The sequence below is a fragment of the Corvus brachyrhynchos genome, unplaced genomic scaffold (genome assembly GCF_000691975.1).
Source record: "Corvus brachyrhynchos isolate BGI_N302 unplaced genomic scaffold, ASM69197v1 scaffold61, whole genome shotgun sequence".
Taxonomy (NCBI): Eukaryota; Metazoa; Chordata; class Aves; order Passeriformes; family Corvidae; genus Corvus; species Corvus brachyrhynchos.
In genome coordinates, this window is record NW_008236478.1 from 3,881,130 (window position 1) to 3,892,489 (window position 11,360).

Here is an 11,360-nt window from a genome sequence, read left to right on the forward strand (position 1 = left end):
TCCGGGCGGGAGCGCGGCGCGGACGGGGAGCGGCTGGCGCTGCGGGGGAGCAGCGGGGCAGCAGCGGGGGCAGCGCGGTGGCACCGTGGGCTCGGGGCCGTGCGGACGGCGAGCCCGGCCGGCCGAACCTGCTGACTCCGCTGCGTCCACGCAAAGAGGTGGTGACAGTGTGGTGGGAGTCCGGAATATTACCGTGTGCCAGAGACAAATCAATCTGATAACAATATTCTGGTTTTAAATGATTTCCATATACGTGTGAAAGATGATCATCGGAACAGAAAGTGAAAGAATCTAAAACAGTAGAAATTGTGTTCACTGAGCATCTGTAACTTTCTGATGGGCTTTTTCTGCTCATATACTTGGTTTTGTACCTGCCTCCTTTTGACCTCTGTCGGATCTCAGGTGTCCTTCTGAAGTGCACTGAGGAATGTAATTCACTCTTGCATATGCTGCCGTGTTTCAGAAGGGTGCCAAAAAGTCTCTTCTGGGGGAATTCCTCTTGGTCTGGAATTATTTTTATTTAATATGCACATGGTTCTGAATGCTCTGAGAAGTCATGGGCGGGAAAACCCCCACCTTCTACTGAGAATGTGAAGTTGTGAGATTATGAGATCTTGGATAGACTGTACTTCCCAGGGGGTTCACTCCCCAGGTGAAGACCAACTTTGAGAAAGCTCTGTTTTCACAGAAGTAGGGTTTCTCCTCATTGCAGGCTAAAGTGGATTACTATCCGAAACTGTAATTAGTGTATATTGATGAATTGCCTTAGACAACCAAGTCCTAGAAAATAGGATTTGGACCCAGAACTTCATTAAATATCCCCAGAGGAATGGAGTCCAGGTTTGTTGTTGTGGGTGCTGCTCAGGCGGTATACTCTGAAACAGATGAGTTTTCTGATGTACTAAATGCATTACAGCTGGTATATTGCATGTCTAAGTGCTAAATGTTTGGATAACTAAAACAAAGGGTAGTGTTGACAAGTCTGGATTTTCACAGATCACAGGATACTGTAGGAATGCAGGAGGCATTCCTCCTCTGTATACAAATTCTACAAATTCTGTATAATTCTGTAGGTACAAATTTCATAGTTGGGGACCTTGGTGTGGGTGTGTGTGTTACAGTACTTTAAATGGCTCAAAGTGCAGGGGGGGTATTTTGTTGCATTATGTTAAAAATAGGGGTCATTTTCTTGATCAGTCCAGCAGTCATTTGTATTATTTGATACTGCTGTGCAGACACTGTGAAGGCATTTCTCATGTGGTTTTCTTTACGTGCACAAAACATGCTCGAGGTTAGGCCTTAAGGCTTTTCCTGGAAGTTAATCATCAAGATCAGGAAGAGTACAGCTCAAGGTGAGGGGTGTTGTGCAATCTTCAGCTGCTGAGGGAATGGCAAGGTGCCTTGTGCATGAAGACACTGAACAAATACTGTATAAAACTAAGCACTGTTTGCTGGACATGTATGAATAATGTTTCTTCTGGTTTTATCAGACTCCTGAAATTTTATTTCTGCATCACTTCCAGTTTGTGTTCTGAAAATTATTTGTGGCCATGTAAAGGAAGATTTTCTATACAGTTTTGATAAAGTTAGAACATTTAGATTGTCATGCCAGGAAACATTTTCTGGTCATGCTTTCCATTATAAATAGACATAGCAGTCCATAAAAGAAAATTATCTTGCTTGTGCAGCTCCTGAACAATCCGTGTGCAAAGGCTTAGTATTGTTGTTGCAAAGAAATTCCTATTATAAAAATCCAGCCTTTTTGATCCTGCCCAGCTGATGATGCCTCTTGGTAATGCTGTGAGTCAGTCAGCTCCTCAGACACAACCCGCTGCCTACCACTTCCTACTGGCAGCTCTAGATGAGTCACAGCTCAGCACACAACATATGGAACTGCGTTATGGAAGCTGTGGGCTCTCTACATAATCAATGTAGGAAGCATCTTCCTGTTTTAGCATCTCTTAACCACTGTCAAAAAGCCTTCAGAGATATCTACTGCACTGTGTTGACACAAAAAGGAGCTTTTATAGGCTGCAAAGATCAATGGACTCATCCTGAGGGGGAAAAGCAAATAAGTTGAATGTCTCAAAGGTAGTCTGTGCACAGCTTCACTGGGATGAATAGACTGTTGGCCTGCAAGGGTACAAAATGTTAACCAGAAATCGTCATGCTCAGCTTTGATATTCTGGATAATTCAGCTGACTGTCAAGCAGCCCTGTGAGCTGACTGTGTTACAGCCAGTGCTGCTATAAAACATGTGCTTACCACTGTCAATCTTAGAAACTTACATAAGAGAAATTCAACATTGTAACTATCCAAGTACAACAAGTAGTCTAAAGCACACAGAGCTCTTCTCATAGAGCCAGACATTCCTGTTGTTTCTCCTGCTTGGTTTTTTTTTTCTCATAGAATGCTAATCCTGAATTATATAGAATCAGGGAGGAGGTCAAAGATTTCCCTATGAAATCAATTAATGTTATTGTTTTAATATAAGCATTGTACTACAGAAACATGACAGATTGAATGGTAGTTACTTGTACTGATTGATCACACTTCATCCTGTAGGTAATCTCACTATCGATTTCGTACCTGACCTTTGCTTACCTAACCATTTTTGTACAAAACAGTCAGAATCTTTTGGACTAGTGCCTCAAATTACTTTTTCTAGATTTGAGGCCAAAAGACAAGCTTCATTCTTTATAGGCAATTTAATAGACTTCAGATAAACTGTGAATTTGTATGTTAGAAATGTCAAGTAAATTTGATTTACCTTTATTTTGTCCCCTCTACTTTGAGACATAGAAAGTAAGACAGCATAAGAATTTGTCATCAGATAGAAACAGAAATTGATTGTAGCAGCCAGTTACTCACTCAGTTAACAAATGTTCGTATTAGATGCTATGGAGTCTGAAAATGTTCTAAAATTATGTAGGATATATTTTGCCAGAAAAGATCTTTGCATTTTATAGGAAGAACCAGAAGATTCTTAACCCCTCTAGCCTAGTGGGACCTTGCCCCTGAGGGAAATAGGGATATGGATAGAAAGGCTTTGCAAGGAATCATGCTTGCTTTGTTTCTTGGAAGTCCATGAAGTTGCAGGCCTCTGTGCTGATTTGAGCCTTTCATTTGTTTCCCTTAGCAACACAGCTTCTTGTCTTCATGGTGGAAGTTAGTTTTATCAATAATGTTATGGATTGCAAGTATCTCCTTTTTTTTCAGTGTTTCAGTTGAATCATCACAGAACAAATTGTGTACCAACAGTTCTTCCTTGTGTTTCTGTCCTCTTCTGTGTTACTGTGCCCTGGTGCAAATTTGTTGGGGGATTGTTGTGGATTTCCCAAAGGAAGGAAACGGCAGTGTTTTTTACACCATGTCTAGAATATGCTTTTAGTGGGTCACTGGAAAGATACTGTTCTGTGTTGCATAAGTATATTTCACTGGCTGCCTAAGAAGGCTTTTGCTTGTAATCCAAGACATTCTACCGTGGGTGATATTTATCCATTATGTTAAAAATGTTTTTTTGCTGAAACTGAATGGTGTCACTAAAGAAAGGAGGGGGGAGGAGGGATTGTGTTTTGTTTTTACACAAGAAACCACAAGAGAAAGAACCACAAAAAAGAACTGTCAGTTCACGAATGAGCATTTGAATGTGTAATATTTCCAGTCCATTTTTCAGGACATCCTCTTAAGAGTCACTAATATTTTTGTAGACAGAGCATATTAATAAATCTGGTAGCGAGCCACCATCTATGTGTACGGCTCAAATGCATAGGGTTATGTTATAGTGGCACAACCATAGTAGATGTTGATTTCAAAACAGCCTGCATAAAAAATAATGAGAAAACAGTTGACAGTCAGAAGTCTCCTCTGTGCTTTGAAGCAATAGGAGAGAGAAGCCTGTAGTTCTGCATTCACATACTCTGTAAGGAGTAAAAGTCAGGTTCTTGCACGTGCCATGTTGGACATTATCTGTATATTGTAGTGGTTTATCAGAGTCTTAGCAGATCCAGTAGCAATCTAATTTTATTAGTGTAGCTTCTTGATGCAGTAATGTTTGTATCTGTGCCAACAGGAATGCTGTTCCTAGAAAACAGGTAGTCAGTGCTATATAAGTAACTATGCTGACTAATTGCAGCAGTCCAAATATTTGCAGAACAACTATAACAGTCTTTAGATAATTATTCAAACTTTGTTTTAGCTGTGGGAAAACAGACTCTTGTGTCACCCACTCTTTTTTTTAGATGAAAATAAAGCTCAATTTTGTGATGTAAGATACAGCACTGAGTGGCTTAAGCATATAAGCAAGGCTTGGGTTTGGCAGATCTGTGCATGGAGGATCTTCCCTGCACATGGTTTCTCCCTCTCAGCACCCAAGCAGGTGAAGGTGCTGCTGTCTATACGTCACTGACACCGTTTGCAGAGAAGCCTCTGGGCAGAGTGCTGGGACATGGGAGGCACTGGTCCTTCACCAGGGATAAAAAGGAAATGTTCTTGACCCACTTCTAGGAGACATGATTGTATATCTCAGTAGCTGCTTCTGGGAGTTAGTGGAGCTTGGGAGGAGATCTTGGCACTGGTGTTTAAATGGAGCCATGGAGCTAAGGAGCAGTGTCAAATCATGAACTGCTACTAAGATGGGCTTTTCTGGAGCTGAGCTTAGTAGCTCCCACTGTAAAGAGCAACTTCTCCATTGAAAGGCGCAGGGTTTTCATGAACTGGCTCCTCGCAGTGCTTCCTTTCATTGAAAGGCCATTCTGTTGGGTTTTGTTGATTGGGTATTTCCTCTGCACAAGGGAATTATCTTGCCATGACATTCAGTGCTTTGTTGTTTTTCTTTCCAGAAGACACTACTTACTATACCAGCTGAATCACTTGCTGTGATGATGAGTGCTTGTTACAAAAAGCATGTTGACAGATGAACAAGCTGTTTGGTTTTGGAGAGAACCAACAGAAGGCAGTTTGCTATTTAGGCTGGTGTTTAGCATATTTATATATCAAACCCAAGTGTGTGTGTATAAATGACTATGTGCTGTGCCAATACATGGCCTGGCATTTCAAAAAGAGCTGAATGAGATAGTTGCTTGTATTTCTAACCTGTTTTTCACCAAGGTCACTTGAATGTCCACTTCCAAGTACAGAATTTTAAGTATTTGCTGCATGGGTGACTTACTGGCATGAAATGGTCCTTTACCTTCATCTGGCAGTTGCTGGTGTGCCCTATTTAAAGTTTGCTGAGACAACTTATTTCCATTACGAGTAATTGAAAGGTGTTGCACTTGCTAATTTGGCTATTTTAATGAGGACTGACCTCCTTATGGTTTGAGATGCATCTTTATTTTAGGATTCTGTAATCATCACACTTCCTAATATAGTAACATGAAGCATGACTGTGTTAACTTCTCATAGCAATATTAAAGCAAGCTTTTTCTTGCCATGGCATGGTTGCAGAACAGTTCTCTCAAGAGCAGTTTGCAAAAAGTAGAACTGTGCCACATTTTAGCTTCTGTATTAGCAAATATTTCTAGATATACTGTAAGAATTCTGATCCCAGTGGGCTGAAGTGAATGATTTTGGTGGGAAACTCATCTAGGCTTTACATTCCATGAAAATATCAAACAAAAGGATGAGTGTTTCTGAAATAATCCACTATTAAAACTGTGCAGATACTAAATTATTGCATAAATTATTCTTAACCTTTGAATGAAGAAAGTGCTTTGGAAAATTTTGCCAGTGATCTCTTTAATGAAGCTTTTTTTAGTAAGACCAATAGTCAAAATATTGATAAATGTTACTCACAGCAGTGAAGTCAGTGTTATGATTAATTCCCTTGGAATTTAAAAATGTGTTACAAAGAGGAAACTAATGTTTCAAAGTAACTAATGTTACAAAGTGAAAACTATATATTTAACTAATATTTATTGAAGTTTCTCAGTTACTCGTTTAAAAATCTAAAAAGCTCATTCAACATTTTAAAACCTCTTCTGAAGAACTGAAGAGGGAAAAGCAGCCTCCAGATGATGATAAGGAGTTGAAATTCAATCCTCGCGCTCTGCAGTCAGTTTCTGGGAGCTCCTGACACCCTGAGCTCCTCTGTGTGTCTGTGTCCTCTCCGGAGAGCTGGAGCAGCACCGCTCCGGCTGGGGTGCCACAGTCCCGGTGCACATCCTCGGGCAGAGCATGCTCCCACTTGGCTTCCCTGGCTTGGCTGGGACAGCCATCTCCCAGAGTCAGGCTATGCCAGGGAAGGACCTGCCAGCCTGGGCAGGCATTGCAGGGTCTGTCCCAGCAAGGCATGGAGACCCCTCCCTGTGCCCGGGCTGTGTCCTGGCTGCGCTGGAGGCATTGCAATCACCAGCTGCGGAGCTCCAACAGCCCGTGCTGCACCGGAGCCGCTGCAGCCCCGCTGCGCAGCCGTGCGAGCCACCGCTCCCAATCTCACCACACCGCTCCCAATCTCACCACACCGCTCCCTATCTCACCACACCGCTGCAACGGGGAAAGCCAGCAGCGCCTGCCGGGCCCTGAGCACACGAGCTGCCTCATTTGTCCACATCCAGCCAGCCCGGCAATGGTTTGAAACGCCAGCATGCAGCAAACTGTGAGGGTGTCGGAGAATTTGTGGTGAATTGTGATATTACAGCTCTCAGAAGGGTTTGTTTGTGCATGCGTTCCCCAGATCTTCTCACACCACCTCTGTCTTATGAGCCTGCTCCTGAGGTACTTGATATGCTTTTTCTGTCTTCATGTACTACTCTTGGCATAAACTTTCACTTTAAATTGCTCTCTCTGCTTTTCATTTCCCTCGTACTTGGTAGGATGCTTGTTAACCTGAACAGAATGAATGACTTTCAATGCCATTTAAAATGCTGATTTTCTCAGTTTGCTGGCTGAAGGGCTTTGATTTAATAAATCTGGATTTTTCAAGGATCAATACATAGCATAATAAGATGGAACATATAGGAAAACAAATGCTTTTTGAGGAGGAAATGGGATTTGGTAAGAAGTGCTATTCCCAATGAAATCAAGAAAAGTTTCTTAACTGTTGAGTAGATGTTAGATTATTATATTCTGGTAATGACTATCAAAAAACTCATGACTAGGAAAAAAACTTGATTTGAATACTAAATGTCCTGGAATTTCTTCTAAGTCCATCTAAGTTAACCGGAATGCCTGAAATAGTAATGTAGAAAAATGCATCTTTACTCTTAGAATTTAGAGCACTTTATAGTCTATTAGATTAAGACAGCTCCAAGCTGGTATTGGTATTTATCCCCTGTGGTTGAGGTTGGAGTGTATTAGCACAACTATTTTGTATATTTGAGTATAATTAGTTTCAGCTATACAGAAAGATTTGGTATTTGAATTTATCCTTACTCTTGTAAGGTGAAATATAAGTTTATTTCCAGAAAACAAAGTCACTTATCAGAACTGGGCAATTTTTGTAGGCACTATACAAGCTCTTAGGGTGCCTTTTCAAAGCCAGCTCATATCAATCTAGGACAGCACTGCCTCAGAAAGGGACAAATCTGTCTGCTTTGCTGGCTTCATGGTTCTGCCTGCTCCTTTGCATTTATTTTTGAGAAGGAAGTATTTAATTTTAAAAGCCCTTTTAATTTTAATTTGGATTAGCTACAACTTGCCTTGAAGCCAGTGGAGCCAACAAAGTGAGTGTACAAAGAAGGAGGGTGAGGGTGAGGGGAGCCCCTTGGCCGTGTCGTGCCCTTGGAGCAGCTGAAGGTGAGTGTGAAGCTGTGCCATGAGGAACATTATGCACAGAGGCATTCCGGGCAGCTGGCAGACCTGCCTCTGGTGGTGTTTTCACTAAAGCTTTACTCTCTGCATTTTAGTCATTCATAATGATGTGTCCACGTGTTAAGGACAATGTATTGGAGTGCAGCCATAAGTCAGTCCTTTATAGGATTTCTTTTTTCTTAAGTTACACTGCCACCTGTAATAGCAAATATATTTGAATCTTACATGACAGTTTTGTAAAAGGGATACAATTTCATCTTAGTATTTCTTCTTTATTTACAGTTTCTCGTTTTTAGTGTGTTCCTGAAGCTAAATTTAAAAAGTCAGTTTCTTCTTTTATTTGCAGGCATTCTTCTGCTAAGCTCTTGCACTGTGACATGTCTTATGTTCTCTGTAGAGCTTCTTCATCCTTTCCAGGCTCTGACACAATTTTGAGGAAGTGTGAGTTTCTGCTATTACCAGATGTCTCCTCTTTAAAATACCTGGTATCGCACTTTTAAAAATTATTGTTACTAATGCTTCTTTAGGTTATAAGTTCAAAGAATTATGTTTATAATTTTAATATTCTTAGAGCCAGTCGAGTTGGGAAATATTTGCAAGTAAAGGGTTCCATGATGTATTCCTGTGCCACTTCCAAAGAGATTTTGACTGGGGAATACCATAGGCTTCTTTAACAAAGATCTCTTCGGGAGTACTAGCCCCAAAAAAACAAAGCAAACCACTAATTAGTGGCTCTTGGTTTGCCACTTGCTGCACTAACTTTTTTGCACTTGCTTACCAGCTAGATTGAAAGATCTCTAAGGAGTGGTGGCAGTTGAAAGAAGCATTTGATCCGTATTCCATGCCTTCAGTGAGAAGCATCTCAAGAGCATTGTCCTAAATGTCCATTTCCTCTCTAGGCTTTCCAGAAGGTCTGTTAAGGGAGAAAGCCTTGAGAAGCAGAATGAGACGCTGCTACAGAAAGGTTTTCTTGCCAGAAGCTGCTAAATGAAATAAGGAACTGAAGAGAAATACTCTTCTGCACCTTTACTTTCAAACCATTTTTTTAATATACATTGAGTGAGTAGAACATTTAGCAGTTTGTTATGCTTGGGTGCATACATTAGACCAGATCCATTCTTCCATTCAAGTATTTTAGATGTCCCAGATGCTTCTAGAGGAAATAAAATAAAAAATTCATAAGTGATGGATAAGTGAATGGATAAATATTTGTAAAATATATGCTTTTTAGCTCCTTTTTTTTTTTTTGGTAGGTTTGGTTTTTGTTTTTTGTTTCTGAGTTCCACAAAGAACATGAATGCAGAATCTCTCATAGAAGATTTTATTTCTGCTTAGAATCTCGGCTGCATGGGCAGAAGTCTGACACAAGCTCTGCATTGGCCAAGCTTTTAGTTCTCTCCTTTCACAGTCTTCCACACCTACAGTGCCTCAGCAGAAGAAGGGTTTCAGGTGGATCTAGCCCTAAAGCAGAATGTTTCTTGGAGTAGGCTAAAGCAAAAATATTTCATTATCGTTGTCCCATGGGGCCTTTCTACAGTTTGTGAATAGGCAACGAATAGGAGCTCCTGCCAAGCTGATCATTTATACCAGAGCTCCAAGTACATAAATTAACTTGTTTTGAGAACTGGTTTTATTAGCACTGCAACCACAATTGAGCTTACTTTCTCAGCTGTATAAGCCATGCTCATTTTTTTGGTTACAAATTGGGCAAGCGGTTTGAATACCTTAATTTGCAAAAAGCAGGTCTTGAAATTGAATTGCATTAATGATTAAAATTAAGAACTGATCTAATAGATACTGTTGCTTTTTGGAAGAAAAATGAGGAAGATGCAAACACAAAAATCAATACTTGAGAAATACAGCCAGCTAAAAACACATCAGGGTTGTTTTCTTTAATCCAGAGTCTTCTGGCCTCTAGAGAGAGGTGTGTGGAGAAAACATCTTTGCTGAACCCACTCTATGCTTTTATAAGAGCATAAGCATATTTATTGCAACATATAAAGTGCCTTCGACATGCAGGATCAAATCTGTTTAAATTGAGTGCACAGAAGTGAAAAAACACATTAGAAACTTAATTTTCACATTTCCTGTGTAATTTAAGTATTTCATTCCTTTCTCAGAGTTGGGTTTTCTGGTTTAGGTTTAGTTTCTCTTTGGGTTTTTTTTTGATGACCACAATATCCACATTTTTTCTTTACTTGTTCAAAGCTGTGCAAGGAGGAATTTTTATCAGTTGACTCATCAGAGTTCATTGTATTTTGAGTTTTGAAGTCAGCAAGCTATGCAGATAGAACACATGGTGTTTGAAGTATTTTTTTCTGCTTTATATTAGTGATACAAATTTGTGTGTAAAGTTGTATTTTTACTTATAGGCTTAGCAGGAAATAAAGATACCAGATTCATACTGTTTATAAATATGTTTGTCAAAGCATATGCTCAAGGAAGCACGGATTCTGCAATTAGTCCTCAAACTTCTGAGTTTTTCACTTAATGCTTGAAAGTTAGGAGTTTTTTAAGTTGCTGTAAAAATTGTAAAAATAATTTATTGTGTTCAAATCCACTGAAATAACATTAGTACAGGTCAGCACAACTGCACTGTGAGCCCTTATGCATTCCCAATTCAAATTCTAGATGCTTGGTAAATTTTAAATTATTATTAAATATGTAAGTACTGTGCCACCAAAGTAATGTGTGTGTGCTGGCATGCAAATTTACATAACATTTGAATGTATTTCTAATCTGAGTGACTTATTTTTTCCAGCACACGACCACAATCGACGTCTCTATATCCCAGTTTCCCTTGGGCTATTAAACCCTGAGACATCTGGTGGCAAATATTGAGCTCCGGATTGATACTGCCCTTTTCAGTCAGATGGAGACTTTGGAGGAAAAGAGCAATCTCCTTGGTTTGCAGGCAGACAACAACATGGAGCAACCATTCACTGTCAGCTCATTGGTATGTATTACAAAGAAGTGCTTCAGTGGCTGAGCATCTTCTCTTTCAATTCAGAAACAGTTCAAGAGAGCTGTTTAGTAGTGGTGGCTCTCAGCTCCGTGGGTCTCTTGCTGCATGCTGCCACGTTCCTCCCATGTTCTGCCTGATGGTTTTGTTGGAATTTATTGTATTTCTATAAGTGTGATTTATGGGGTCTCAGCAATCAAGTTTTTAAGCAGTTGAAATGAGTATTTTGAATAGAAAGAGTAAAAAATTTTGTCACAGTAAGAGGAAAAAGCTTGCAGTAGCCATTTATTTATTTATTAGTTAGCAGAAAGGTAATGACCCTAATAAGAAGCTATGGTTCTTCTTCAGTAATTAGTTCTAACTTCTTAGTCTTTAACTGCCTCATTTAAAACTGGAAATGAAATTATTTGAAATGAACTGTTGACTGACCAGAGGTACTTACTGCTCTTTGTTACCTGAAGTATTCCTAGCATTCAAATGCTATACATCACTTAGTAGGAATCTGAGTATTCAGAACATCCGTCAAATTATTTCAGTAACTTAAGACAGAACCTTGTAGAATTCATCTGTGGAGGCTTCTAAAGAGGACACACTTTATATTGCCTTTGTAATTTCTACAGTGATTAACTTAATCTTTTTTCTTTTT

General features: G+C 39.9%; 1 protein-coding gene across 5 annotated transcripts in view; it reads left to right on the forward strand.

The window, feature by feature from the left end:
• Positions 1 to 173: 173 nt before the first annotated feature.
• STAMBPL1 (STAM binding protein like 1) overlaps positions 174 to 11,360 on the forward strand; it is a 20,904-nt gene continuing 9,717 nt past the window's right edge. Inside the window, exons 1-4 of one of the 5 annotated variants that reach the window (XM_017726008.1) lie at positions 174 to 6,717; positions 7,630 to 7,737; positions 8,652 to 8,811; positions 10,514 to 10,708. In XM_017726008.1, the coding sequence (XP_017581497.1) occupies positions 10,625 to 10,708 (84 nt within the window). In that variant the 5' untranslated portion in view covers positions 174 to 6,717; positions 7,630 to 7,737; positions 8,652 to 8,811; positions 10,514 to 10,624. Of the gene's footprint in view, positions 6,718 to 7,629; positions 7,738 to 8,237; positions 8,812 to 10,513; positions 10,709 to 11,360 lie in introns of those variants that run through there. The other 4 variants (XM_017726007.1, XM_017726005.1, XM_017726006.1 and 1 more) reach the window with 4 other exon arrangements.